Source organism: Octodon degus, unplaced genomic scaffold (assembly GCF_000260255.1).
Source record: "Octodon degus isolate 3935 unplaced genomic scaffold, OctDeg1.0 scaffold00192, whole genome shotgun sequence".
Lineage (NCBI taxonomy): Eukaryota > Metazoa > Chordata > Mammalia > Rodentia > Octodontidae > Octodon > Octodon degus.
In genome coordinates this window covers 3,516,641-3,531,461 of record NW_004524768.1, presented here as the reverse complement: position 1 = coordinate 3,531,461, position 14,821 = coordinate 3,516,641, and the positions used below count along the sequence as shown (strand labels likewise).

The following is a 14,821-nucleotide window of genomic DNA, read 5'->3' as shown; positions in this document are numbered from 1 at the left end:
CACCAGGTTCTAGGCAGTCATTGCTACTCTTTTTTTCTTTTCTAATCCAAGCAATTTACGATTACTTTTCTTAAAAAATATTTCCTAAGGTTATTTTATATTTTTGTATTGCTGGAGATTGAATCCACAGCCAAAGCACTAAGCTACATTCTCAGTCTTTTGTATTTCTTATTTTTGGACAGGGTCTCAGTGAGTTGGCCAGGTAGCACTTGAACTTGTGATCCTCCCTCCTCAGGGCTTGGATTATGCATGGAAAACCAGGTTCAGAATACTCTTTTATCTTAGGTAGCTATGTCAGGTGTTTCTTATATCTCCTTTAAGTTCACAATCCATTGTTGAGCCAATATTATAGTGTCAAAAGTACTTAGGGACCAACACAAGTGGACAATGCTGTAATGAAATAGCTACAATAACTGCAATGGTTGAGCTGTAAATAAAAAATTTAATCTCCACTGGGCTTGACAATGCATGCCTGCAATTCCACCTACTTGGGTGATTGAGGCAAGAGAATTGGACTTGGAAACCATTTCTTTTTCATTTTTTTAATCTAGTATAGAAAATTCTTATGATTTTGTGTTGCCTTGGCATCCATCTGGAATATGTTCAATTCAATTTTTTTAAGCCAGAAGCAGTGCTCAGTCACTCTTGACACAACATCTAGCTCTTTACCTCCTTCCGGTGCATCACTACAGTGGATCCAGACGTCTTTGTCTTAGCTGCTTCCTCATTGCTGTGACAAAATACCTGACATTGAAAGAGAAAAGATTTGTTTGGCTCACAGTTTGTAGAAGTTTTGGTCCATAGTCGGCTGGCTCCAAGACAGGGCTACATGGCAGAAGAGCATGGCAGAGGAGAAACAGTCCATGGCAGAGTAGACAAATGCAGTGAGCCTTCCTTTCTCTTTTATCTCATCCAAGCTACAAGCCTATTGGTTGGTTTTAGCCACACCTAAAGTGGGCCTTCTCAATATCTATATCCAAAACTATGCTAAACCAATCAGTAGACTATACACACTTAATCCATATTCACACCCCAGATTCAGCACTTCTGGAAAGCCCCACCCATGAGCTCATGAGGCTTTAGGGAGACATCTAGGTACAAGCCATAACAGTTTTATAAAACTAGCTTCTGGTGACAGCAAGATACAATCTATTGCATTCTTTCCATGGACCCACATGATATGAACAGCAGGTAGTCATCAGGGGACTCCATGAAAGTTGCCTACTAGCTCTCAACCTACCTGTTACAACTACTCATGGGAAACTTTCTAGGTAATTCCCTGAACTCCAGTAAAGACTGCAGTGCCATCAGTCCTTTCCCAAGTTCTTTCTCTCCTTCTTCTGCTGATTGACTTGCCAGTCACCTCCAGACTTGTCCTCTACCTCAAGGGAGAGACCTCAAAACCAAATTAGAAAGAAACTATAACAGTAAAACCTCAATGCCTAGCAGTCACAGCAGACATGGTCAGAAAAGAGCAGAAATAGCAAAGAAGCAATTTTTCTTCGGCCTAAGAAGAATTTCTCCCATGGCACTTCACAAAAGACACAATCAAAGCTGCAGTCAACCTTATTCCAACTGCAGAGGCAATAGAGAATTCACTTGGCTCTTACTTCCTCCTTTGACTAAAGGCTGAGCAGGTGGATGCAAGGCACAAGCAACAACCGCAGAACGTGTGTGGCAATAGGAATATGCACAAAACAGCGTGTTTTCCCTAGTGTGCCTTTTTTGTGGAGATCTGAGAACTGACACAGGGCGGGAATTTCTCAAAATTGGTGTTCAGGGTTCGGACACCCCTTGCTGAGATGCTGGCTCTGTTCCAGACGGTTTCTCCAGGACGGACCACCTGCAGGCCGCAGGGCTTTTTTCCTCCTCTGCTGTCCCCTAACCTGCTCCTGAGTGCCAGGGAGGGCATGTAGCTGAGGTCTACTAGGCAGGTTTAAGGGAACTGGGACTCAGAATCAAGCAGTGCCCCATTATTAGGCAGTCACATTTTGCAACCGAACCTAAGCACAACGCCTTAGGTCACTTTCGCGGCTTGTTTAACAAAATGACCCTATGGCTTAGCCCAAAGAGTTCATGCTGGCGATTGTGGGTGGTTTGGAATACTGCTGCAGTTTGAGAAACCACGTTTTCCCTTTCAGGCTGACAGTCCCAGCACGCGGCCTGGGTGTGGTGAGGGGGCGCGGACCAGACCAGGAGGGCGTGCCGAACGCCGGGGGCGGGGCCAGGAGGCGTGCCGGACGCCGGGGGCGGGGCCAGAAGCCTGCCGGGCGCCGGGGGCGGGGCTAGGAGGCGTGGTGGACGCCGGGCGGGCCGTGTGCGCGTGCGCTTTGGAGTCGGGCGGGGGCGGAGCGGCAATTGGACCCACACTGTAAACAGACAACATGGCGGCGGCGGTCCCGTGCACTCTGGGCAGCGTGCAGGCCGGCCGCGCTCGCTGGGTGGCCGCGGGTTGCTCTCGCCTTGGCCACGGCTGGAGGTTGTCCGGCTCGTGGGGTGCCCGGCGGGTGGGCCCGGTATTGTGGGCCCGGGCCTGGGCGCCTCCGGCCGGGGGTCCCGTCCCGCGGAGGGGCTACAGCTCTGACGTGAAGAGCGAGGACGAGCTGCGGGTGCGGCAGCTGGAGGAGGAGAACCGCGGTGAGCGGCGGGCGCGGCGGTCAGGGCTGCACCCCGCGCTTGCATCCGGGCCGCGCGCACCTGCCCGGAGCCGCGCCTCAAGGTCGCGTCGGGCGGCGCGGGCCTGGGCCGTGCGGTTGCGGAGCTGCCGCGAGGAGGATGCCCTTCCCTTCTGAGAGCCCGGCCCGGAAAGCAGTTTTTCCCGAGTCCATTTTATCTTAGGAAGTTAGTTTTGTTTCACTTCAGTGAAGTGATTCTGAGCACTTCTTGTCTTGCTGAGCCCGGGGGGCAGAGTATGGATGAGGTTGATGTTGCCCTTGAGTTGCCCGAGTCGGGGGAAGCAGGTGCCAGGGCAGGACGATGCGGAGGTGCGAGGCCTGGACGGAGGGTGAGCGGCGGGGCGGGCGCTGACGGGGAAGCGAGGCTGCTTTTGCCCGCCTAACTGGGAAGAGCGGAAGGGGTCGCAAAGGGTGGAGCGGCGCAGAGTTCGGGTTAGGCCAGAGGGCCAGGTACTTAATTTTGGCACGCGCTTATTGATCACCTGTACTCCAGTAGGCAAAAGTGAAAAACGAGTCCGTCAAGATTAAGCACTTGGAAGTATAGTGAAGAAGATCTGGAGATGCTCACTTTAAAGGCTTGTCAAGAACAGAGAGCTTCAGTACTTGGACGGTTTGGCCGCTGAGAGATTCCGAGGCAGTATTTAACACAGTGGATAGGGAGCGGTTCTGGATAAATTTCCCTGCATTTTAGCTGTCTCGTGTCTAGGAAAAATAGTACCAGTTTTACAAGATTGTATGAAGATTTGATGACATTGTTACTGTGCCTGCTAAGCTTCTAGCCCATAGTGGATGCTTAGCAGTATGTAGTTATTTTATTTCTTGGTGTTTATTCCGGTCAGAAAGAAAGGAATGGTCAAAGTGATGGCGATGTGGACATGTGTGTTTGGTAAATACTTTTAAGGCAGGTGTGGTTTGTGGTGTGGCCTGCAGAACAGTAAGAAACTTAGCTGAGAGGTTATCGGGTCCTGAAGCCATAGTTCCACAATCCTGGGTGTGCCTAGCGTGCTGGATTTCAGTTGCATTAGATGTACCAACCGTGTGTTAGGCACAGAGGGCATGTAAGGATAGCTAGTCATGTGTACTGCATTATGTGTGTTTCAATGAATGCAAATCAAAAGTTAATTTGCACAAAATGTGTGGAAAAGTTAAGATCTGAGGGGACCATAAAAAAGAAAAAAAGAAACCAGAACATAGAAGATAATAATTTCAAGTATTTTAGCTTATCTGTAATGTCACCACTAGCTATTAGGATGGTTTTCTTAAATCTAGAAAATTAACACAGCCTACTTTAAGGATTGGCAACAATGACTAGGCATGCTTGGTTACTGTTACTTACACTTTGCTTTGCTTTACCCCTGCACAGACATAAGTAGTGGGAAGAAAAATATGAAGTCTTAGGTGTTACAGGTGGGGGAATCTCCTTGTGCCTTTGTTTCTCATAGAGGCAAATGCAAAATTTGGTCTTCTCAGCACCCTGTAGGAAATACAAGAGGTCACCTGGGATACAGATGCTCCCAAATGGGCCTGCAGTCCTTTAGGGAGATGGAAGTGGGCACAGTGCACAGCTGCTTCTGCTTTGGCAATTCCACATTTGAGTGGTTACAGAGGGTATGCAGTCCTGTAGCCTTGTTTCTTAGGTGGTAATTTTTTTTTCATGACTGCCTATCCTACAGCATTTTAGAGCAGGAGTCCTGGTCATACCTTGAAGAGATCTCTTCTCACCTTTTCATAGGTCTCTTGGCCTCCAGTCATTCTCCTTCCCAGTATATTCCTTGCATTAGTACTGGGATTGTCTCTTTGAGGCCTAAGAATCATTGCTTGCTCAGTTAAAAACTGATAATGGATCTCTATTACCTGCAAAACCTTCCCAACCATTAGGCCTCACAAGTCCATTTCTCTGCCACTGAATCTAGGCTTTGCCTTTTCCTGCTGGTTTTTTGTGTCCTCCTGGGATAATCCCTCCCTTTCCTCTGCCAGCCTGCCTCTCCTTAACCCGTTGGTCTGCTGCTGTAATTGTGGGGTATTTCAAAGATAATGTTTGAAAACCTTCTGGCAGAAACAGATGCAAAGGCATGGTGCAGAGTCATTCTTGATCTCTGCCTCCTCCTGCAGCACATTCAGGACATGATCCCATCTTCCCAAGTGTCTGGGAGACCTTTCCAGGTTCTTTTTCTATACCAGTCTTCCCCATGCTGTTCCAGTGGACTGCTGCAGCAGTCTGTGGTATGTCTTTTTTTCAGGTTCTAAAAGGTGCATTTTTATATATTTTATGATTATGTAACTTATATTTTAGAAAAGGTAGATACTTAGATATATGTCCATATTTTCTACTCTGAGATACAATTCATCTACCATAATCTGAAGACTTCACAGTGTACCATTGCTTTACTCTGTGTGCCTTGGCTTTCCTTTCACACCCTCCCCAGCTCTGATTGGAGATCCTTTGTCAGTGTCAGCCATGTGAATGAGTCACGGCCATTGCTTGGCCAATTTGCTCTCTGTGAAAGCCTGAGAAAATGTTTTCTCTCCATGTGACTCTCCTTAAGCACACTCTACATCGTTGATCACTTTCCTCTTTGGCCCCATAATCTCCTTGATCAGAAAATTTTGGAACACAACTGAGTTACATGATGTTATAGTACAGGTTCTCATATGTCCTAAGGCTTAATTGACCTTGGGAGGCTAGGACCAAAATGTTGGCTTTCCTTGTGGCCCTCCTTTTTCTCTAATTTTAAGTCTGCAAACTTAGATTGTTAACCCTCCATAAGATGAGCTTATTGTTATTAGTATACAACCTAGGCTGTTGAGCTTAACCTCACTATCTGTCTGAATATCAAACATCTTAGGCATAACATAGAACAGGTATTTTTCATCAAGCATTGATATGTTAAACTTAAGTCCCTACAGAATATGACCAAAAAAATTAAAAAAGTAAAGTATATTTAAAAAATAGGAATAAAGAACTATATATGTTTACACGTAAGTCTAGAAATCTAACCATATAGAGCATTGTAGCAGGACAGTCCTACAATACTCCTTTTCCTGTCTTCTGCCTTCATTTACCACCCCCTTACTTTTTAAACAATCATCTACCCCATATACAGCACGGCAGCAACTGGCATGTCATGACAAGCAGCACGTATTCAGAAGACCAGATTGACAGGCACTCCAAGCATGAACCTACTCTTACAAATTGCCATTTTCAGTGCAGTTGTTTAGTTCACAGGTGTCAGTATATAAATAGTTAGTCAGGGTGAGAATCCTTCCAATTAATTGCTAGATTCGAAAATCTGAAGATTCTCAGGATCATTGCCTTACCCATCTTGTACATATAACTGTATGGCTTGCCTCTGTCATGTTTCCTAGCTCTTCTCCTTGCTCTCTTTTCATTGTCTAGTCCTCAAGTTCTTTCTTTCCTTTTAATTGTATTATACCTTTCTATTTGTATTTCTTCTTTTGAGATCTTATACTAGGGAAACTGTATGATATTTACATGTGTGTCTGGTTTATTTCATTTATGAATATATCTTCAAGTGGCATCTACTTAAATATAAAGGGTTTGAGTTTATCATTCTTTATAGCTGAGTAATACTCCATTGTATAAAAATACCACATCTTTTTTATCCATTCCTCAGATGACGGGCATCTTGGTTGTTTCCAAGATTTGGCTATCACAAATTGTGCTGCTATAAACATAGGTACACATATATCACTATGATATGATGTTTTCAGATCTGGGAAATTTCCCAGTAGGGGAATTGATGGTTTAAATGGGATTTTCAATCGTAGTTTTCTAAGGAGTCTCCACACAGATTCTCATAATGGTTGCACCAGTCTACATTCCCACCAGCAGTGGAGAAGGGTTCTTCTTTCCCCACAGCCTCTCCAATATTTGTTGTTGGGTGATTTCTTTATGATAGCCATTCTTTCTGGGGTGAGATGTTATGTCAGTGTTTTAATTTGCATTTCACAGATGGCTAGTGATGTGGAACATTTTTTCATATTTATTCGCTTCTTTAATTTCATCCTCTGAGAAGCATGTGTTCATCTTGGATACCCATTTCTGGATTGGGTCTTTAAATTTTGTGGCCCTAGTGTTTTTTAGTTCTTTATAAATTCTAGAGAGCAGACCTTTGTCTGAGTACTTACTTGTCAAGATTTTTTCCAAATTTGTGGGTTGTCTTTTCACTTTGTTGGTAATTTCTTTATTTTTATTTTTTTAATTTAATTTTATTTATTTTATTTTTTTTGGTAATTTCTTTAGACGTGCAAAAACTTCTCTATAAGAGGAGGAGGTCCCAGTTGTTAATTTTTTCAAGTGTTTCCCGTGCGATTTGATTTTTGTTTATGAAGTCTTTGCCTACTCCTATGTCTTCAAGAGTTACTCCTACTTTCTCTTCTAGGAGATTTAGTGTTTCTATTTTAATGTTTAGATCTTTAATCCATTTTGACTTTAGCTTAGTGCATGGTGATAGACCTGGGTCAAGTTTTAGTTTTTGGCTTCATTTCTCTTCTGTAACTAGAGTCACCTATACATAGTTCTATATTTGTAAAGAATTGTTACCTTTAAGTCTTAAAATTTAGGAATTAAAAATAAAAAAGAATTGTGAATTTTATATAGTAAGTTGTTAGCAGAGGTAGTTATATTTCTTAATATAATTTTGTCTTTACTGTAGGACAGAGCAAATGAAAAGTATTGTTTTGGGGAATGAGATTTTTCATTATAGCGGAAGGGAAAGGTACAAATATAGAATGAAGAACACACAGTGTCTGTGAAACCTGTTAGTATATTTGAATTAGAGCTGTAAGGATACATTTATGATTTCAAGTAACCCAAAAAACCGTAAGCATGTTGTATCAACACATCTCCTATTTTGTGCATTTAAATGATCTAAAAGCCATGATGCTACTGTAATAGTGAAGATATTTAATACCTGGATCATGGTTTCTTAATATGGCTTTCTAACTAAAGTAAGCCAGTGCTGTTGAAAGAAATGGCTGCTTTTGTGTCAGAAACAGGAAAAATATAACAGGAACCTGGACAATGTTCTTGAGTTCAGAAATAAGCAAATGCTTAGGTACTGACAGTGATATTTAAAGGGTATGGCAGTGGCCTCTGAGAGGATCATTGGAACATTCAGAGGCATCATGATGCTAGCGGATCATAGGTGTCACATAAAGAATTCATGATGTCAAAGGGATGTTTGGTAGTAGGGGAGAGGAAAACTTGGCATTTAGAAAAGGGTAGCAGAAATTTACCAAATTGGAGTTGCTGAGAGAATGATTTTGGTTTGCTGCATAATGTAGCACCACTTTATCTTTTTTCAAATAGGCACCAGGTTGTCCTACCCCCATTTGTTCATCTTTTTCCTACTGATTTGAAAAGCCAATTTAATGTAAAGTTAACCAAATTTTCATTGTTTTACTATCACTTAATATGTATTTTACGTCTAATGTTATGTTAATTAAGATACAAAGTTGTGTTTTAGTATATGGTAGGGCTGGTCCGTCCCTCCTTTACCTTTGCTTTTTTGTTTTGGAAGGGCACTTTTCCTACATTATTTTTCCATATGAACATTAGCATCTGTAGTTTCAGAATTGGGATTGTGTTGAGTCTATAAATTAGGTAAGTATTTATGTTATTTTTCCCTATGTAAGAACATGGTGTGTGTTTTCATTTTCAAGTCTACTTTTTTTGTATTTTGGTCTTTTTGTTTGTTTCTTGAGACAAGGCCTTGGTATGTTCTAGGCTATTCTTGAACTCACTGATGTAGCCCAGATTGGGCCAGAAGTGGTAGCGATTCTGCTTCAGGCTTCCAAGTGCTGGGATTACAGGTGTGTTTTAGTTTTAAGACATGTCCCGCAGTAGGATTTGCAGAGTTCTTGCTTAGTGTGTGTCTGCCATCCTGCTCTGCAGTCTGCTTCCTTCTTTCCTTTCTTATTGTTAACAGAAATGAGATGTTTTATCCATGTAAGTCTTCCTTCATTTTTCCTCACTCACACTCTCCTATATGTTAGTTTCTCTGGATATGTTAATTTCATGTGTGTATTTGGTATAGGTTCTCCTTACACAGCTCACACTTGTAGTGATTCTGTTTTCAGCCTCCCCAGAGCTGGGATTATAGGTGTGTGCCACTGTGCCCGAACCTTGTCACCAGCTCAGCACAACTAGGGGTGGGGCCAGCACTGCATGTGGTGCTGGGGATGGAATCCAAGTCCCTGTGCTTGCCTAGGCAGGTGCTTAGTCTGCTGAGCTATCTCGCCAGCCCTGATTTCATGTCTTTTGCTTATTTGTTTGAGACAGTCTTGCTCTGTAGTTCCGGCTGATCTTGAACTCACTGTGTACCCAGACTGGCCTGATACTTGTAACAGTCCTGCCATAGCCTTCTGGGATTGCAGGTGTATACCAGCACACCTAGCTTAATTTCATGTCTTTTTAAACAATGCTTTTTATTAGTGCTGATTTTTTATTTGATTCTTTTGGGTTTTCTGGGCTACTGACTGTTTAGATTTTTCTTATAGTGGGCTGCATCAGGATTGCCACAATACTTGTGCTTATCTCATTGTGAGGAACTCAGATCATGTCAGTGTATTTTTTGTGTGGGTTGTTACTACTTTTGTGGGCTTTTTTTTTTTTTTTTGTATTTTTTGTGTGGGTTGTTACTACTTTTGTGGGCTTTTTTTTTTTTTTTTCAAGAATTTGAATTATATATGTCTTGTAAAAAGTGTTCTTTCTGCCAGCATTTTTCATTGGCTAGTTTACTAATTAATTAGTTAGTAATATTGGTTATTAAATTGTGCAAAATTTTAGAAGTGAAAGTATTATTTGTCCTTATGATGAAATTACAAAACTAATATTAGAGAAATGTGCCATGCCTTCACTTTTAGGCTCTTTCTTCAAAATTAAAGACATTGAACATCTCTTGAGTTCTTTCTATAAGTAATTTTATGCACTTTCCACAACCTGTGTGACTCTCCAACTTCCCCAGGGTGAGGATCAGGAAGGATGACGAGAAGGTGAAGAAATGAAGACAAGATACAGAAATCTGGGATCAGGTGGAGCCTTCCCTCCAGATGGGAGGAAAGAAAACTATTCATCCACCATAGCATGTTTATTTATATATTTGGCAAGTTGATGTCATGTGACACCCCTTTGCCCAGCAGCCCATTGCTTGGATTGCCTAGGTGCCTGGTGTTCTCTGGACTGGTGCAGTTTGCTCACATGGCTTAAGTCAGTTACTCTTTGTTCTCAGGACTGGCTTGCCAAAGGCTTGTATGTGTGGTCAGTCTCCAGCTTCAGCTGCTCTCTACATTCATTATCTTTCCAATTTGTGTTATCTACTTTATTTTTATGGATAATAGCTATTTGGACTTTTTTTTTTTTTTTTTTTTCAGTACTGGGGATTGAACTCCAGGACCCTGCGCTTGCCAGGCAAGTGCTTACTCTGTTGAGCTATCTCCCCAGGCCCTGGACTTCTCTTGATATAAGAGAAAATTTGCTCTCCTGTTCTGTCTTTGCCTTCCAGTTTCTGGCATTTATAGCGTCCCTTTATGTCTTGAAATACCATGATAGTAGGATTGTCCTCATCATAGCTGCTAGATGCTTTATGTGTAAAATGACTATAAACCACACTCCTGTATCATTGATAACCCCTATGTTGACACTGCTTTTGTTATATCTCTGGAATCATCCTGCTTCTATCACCACCACTACCTTATGATGTCGTCCCTCTGACAGACCTCTGGGGTGCCTCTTGCTTGTTCTCTTCAAGTTTGCTTCTCCCATCTTCTTTTGTAAGTTAAGGTGAAATTCACATAACACCAGATTTACCATTTGAAACCTTGTAAGTTTATAATTTAGTATTTTTTTTGTTCATCCAATATGTTGTCCAATAACTACCATTATCTAATTCCAGAACACTTTTGTATCCCTCTCCGAAACTCACAGAATAAACCTTTTCATTCCTCTTCTTCCATTTCCTTCTCCCCTAACCTCTGGAAACCAATAATCTGTCTTCTAACTATTCCATAGAAATAAAATGATGGACACTCTTCTTTTTTCTAGAAATGTGAGGTACAGCATTAGGTTGTTTATTTGAGCTCACTCTTTCTGATGTGTACATTCATTGTATAAATTGCCCTTGTAGGACTGATTTCATTAAATTCTGGTATGTTGTGATGGCATTACTGTTTAATTGTAGAAACTATCAAATTTCTTTATTTTATTTTATTATTTATGATTTAGTACAGGGTCTTACTACACAGATTGGACTCATAGTGATCCTTCCTGTTTTTAGCCTCCCAAGTGCTGGGATTATAGGCACACCACCATGTCCAGTCTCAATGGCTGTCTCAGCATGCCCCAGAGGCGGGGTTGGCTGACAGGCTAGGGGATCAAATTCTTTAATTTCATCTGTGACCCATTGCTTGTTTGGGAAGATGTTACTTAATTTCCATGTGTTTATGTAATTTTTGTGGTTTCTTTTGCCATTGATTTCCAATTTCATTGCACTAGCCTGATAATATACATGGATAGTTTCAGTTCTTTTGCCTTTACTAAAAATGTCGTATGAGCTAGCATGTGATCTGTTTTTGAGAATGTCCTATATGCAGCAGAGAATAACGTGTTTTCCTTTTTTTTTTTTTTCTTTTCTGTGTTTAGTCTCACTACATAGATCGGACTCATAGTGATTCTCCTGTTTTTAGCCTCCCAAGTGCGGGATTATAGGCACACGCCACCACACCCAGTCTCAGTTGACATCTCACCGCGCCCAGGGGGCAGGGCTGGCACAGCATACAGAATATCAAATCCTGGCCACTGCTCTCTGGCTGATGCTTTAGACTGCTGAGCTATCTGGGACCACTGTGCTCTGCCTAAGCAGGTACTTTATTCTGATGGGCTATCTGGCCAGCCCTATTTTTTTTTTTTTTTCTTTTTTCTAGTGCATCATTAGTCTGCCTTATTACATCTGCTGTTAGCATTTCATAGTGCCCAGGTGGGTGGCTTTGGAGTTGTTCAACCTCGCTGTCCCCCTGGATTTGCCTTACTCAATCTGGAAGTCAGGGGCTGCACCTTGCTTCCATATGTTCTCATTTTCTATTTTCTTTCCTTTATTTTTATTTTAAAAAAATTTTTAGGTTAACTTTCTATATTGATGCTTATAACTTGGTTATGGTAGGTAACTTTGTTTTGAGAGTTGAGAGTTCCTTAGCGAATGGATATTTTTTGGAGATGTCTTCTAGCTGTAGCTGGCTTTTGGCTTTTGAATCTGTTAGATTCTACTTCTTCATTTTATTGGGAAGTTGCTATTTGGCCCAGCCCTTGGCTATTTGGCCCTGTTTTGTTTATAGCCCTCAGGCAATCTTGGTCTTGGCTTACAAGGAAGAAAAACTGACTAGAATTACTCTGTAACCTTGGCTAAATCAGTACAATCTGTAATAGCAGTAGCAAGAAACACAGCTTAGACTATGACAAACTGATTATTAATTTGCCACCTTTTACTGTATGTACAAGATTTGTAGTAATACAACAAAATATGAAACAAACCAGAAAGTTGTATACCGTAGATTTCCCCACAGTAATGTGATTTTACTCTTAGAGGAGAAAATTTAAAAGGGGTAAGTAGAAAAATAGAGAAAAGCAGGAGGGAAAGAAAGAAGAAAGTGAAATAAGAGCAGGACAAAACAACAACAAAAGACTGGAAACAGTGTTCACACTCATATAAAAATCAGAATAAACAGTGAAGAAAAAAGGCAAAGAAAGGGAGAACAAAAATGTACACTTTAGGGTCTGTATCTGTTGTTTCTGGCAAACGAAGAGGACTGACAGAGCCCAGATCCATGCTGATTGACCCCAGCAAGGCTACAGTAGAATTATGTTGGGATGGTGGATAATCCTAGCAGTCCTGCACTTTGAACTGCACTGAAGTTCAGGCTGATTCTGAGTTTTGTCTATGAGGCTGGGACCTGAGTTGTTTAGTCCAAAACACTGAGTTACCTCTTGCTCCCTGGTTCTGGCTGTCTCCCACAGCTGCACCTCACCCTCGTATTGGGAGCCAGTAGATGGAGCAAATCCATAGCTGTTCTGAATCCCAGATTCTTCTAGTTCCGTTCCAAATGGTGGCTGGCGAATTGGCCTCTCCTCAGGATGTCTGAACTGGAACAACTCATCAGCTACTGAGGCTGCAGCATTCACTGCTGTTTTCTGGTGCATTTCTTTGTAGAGGCCTCTAGGGTCAGTGGTGATCACTATGTCTCTGTAAGTGTGAGCCTTCTCTCTCGTGCTGTGAGCTGGGATTCAGAAAGAGCTGTTAGCCACTTCCTTCTTCTCCATTGAGGTCCTCCTCTCTGGCCTCTCTTTGCGTAGTTCTCTGCTGGATTCCAGGGATCCGCCTCTCCTGTTCCCCATGTTGGTATATTTCAGCATCTCTAGCTCCAAATCTCGGAGCAGATTTACTGCTGCTCACTACTCCACCATCTTCCCAGAGGTCCAGTTAATTTCTATATGTGTTGTGAAGACATTCAGTCTTTTCTGAGTATCAGTCATCTATATTTGTTCTTGTGTTGTTTTTTTTTTTTAATTTTGCCGTGTGTGACATTGAACTAAACAAATGCCGCATCTATGCAAGGAAAGTGCTGTACCACCCTGTTGCATCCCAGCCTTTATTTAGTACCTCATTTCTCTCGGTTTTACTTGTACCCAAACACATGTAACTGAAGGACTTGTTGCTTTTTTTTTTTTGTTCTGTGTTGGGGATCAAACCTAGGACTTGGTATATCCCAGGACCAAACCCTCCCCAGTCTTACTGTTTTGATCAGACTGTTTCCTTAGATCAATTAAGAAAAAGGAAAACTTTATTTTTATTCTACTATGATGCTTTTCTTTATGCAAATAGGAGTTACTGACCTATAAAATTTTTTCTTTATAAAAGTTTCTTCTAAAATTTCTTACAGGGCAAGTCTGCTGGCAACGTATTTCTTCAAATTTTCTTTTTTTTTATTTAAGAAAGGGTGTATTCATCCTTCATTTTTGAAGGATAGTGTTACAGTATTGAGAATTCCAGTTTGATGTTTTTTCCTCAGTACTTTAAATATAAGCATGTGTTACTTAATGGTGGAGATGGGTAATCTGAGAACTGAGCCCTGGGCAGTTTTTTGTCATTGGGGCACATAGCATGTAATGTCACAAATCTGTATGACATAGCCTGCCACATATCTAGGTGGTACTGTCTTTGGCCTCTAGGCCCATAGTGAGCTGAACAGTTAGTTTAAGTCAAGCTCAAGAAAATGATGTGTTTGGGAGATGGTAAAGCATATCATTGGGTGCTGCTGGCATAACACAGCATGTACTCTTTTCATAGTAAATTATTTTTATAAATAGTAGTGCTCCCTAAAGTGATGATAAAGAATAGAGAAAGCATATAAACCAGTAGTATGGTTATTACGTTTTTCAAGACATTTGTACAGTACTTGCTTATGTGTTATACTTCCATGTGACTGGCAGCACAGCAGGTTGGTTCACATTGGTATCAGCACAGACATGTCAGTTAGATACGTGCTTGATTCCAGGATAGCTGTGAAATCACGAAATGATAGGGACTGCTTCTGTAGATGGATATAGCTCTTATATTATTATTGTTGTTGTTGTTATTTTTGTTATTATTAACTTAATCCTCTTTGGGTGAGGTGTTTCATTTCCCTCTCTTTTTTTTTTCCAGGATTTTTATTTATCTTTGATGTTCTGTAGCTTGAAAATTATGTGCCCAGGTTTTGGTATTGCTGGTGTTCATTTTTTCTTGACTTTTTTTCCCACCTTTCCTGGGTCTGTGGGTTAATGTCTGACATTAATTTGAGGAAAATAATCAACCATTGTTATTTCACATTCATTTATTCCTTCTTTTCCTCCTGGAATTCTTATTATATGTCTTTTTAATTGTCCCTTCATCCTTGCATTTGTTCATTTTTTTGTTTTTCAGTCTTCCTCTTTGTTGTCTAGTGTTGGCAGTTTGTGTTGTGACATCTTGAAGCTCAGAGACTCTGAAGTTAGCCAGTGACCTTGAACTCTTTCTTGTAAAACTCCACTCTTTTTTATTTTTATTAATGTTTCCTTTATTTATTTATTTATTTATTTATTTTTATGGTCAGCT

General features: G+C 41.3%; 1 protein-coding gene across 2 annotated transcripts in view; it reads left to right on the top strand.

Moving 5' to 3' along the window:
• The first annotated feature begins 2,348 nt into the window (after positions 1-2,348).
• The window catches only part of Auh (AU RNA binding methylglutaconyl-CoA hydratase), a 187,173-nt gene continuing 174,700 nt past the window's right edge, over positions 2,349-14,821 (top strand). Inside the window, exon 1 of one of the 2 annotated variants that reach the window (XM_023704215.1) lies at positions 2,349-2,637. In XM_023704215.1, coding sequence (XP_023559983.1) covers positions 2,385-2,637 — 253 coding nt within the window. In that variant the 5' untranslated portion in view covers positions 2,349-2,384. The remainder of the gene's footprint in view (positions 2,638-14,821) is intronic. The other variant, XM_004644097.2, reaches the window with a different exon arrangement.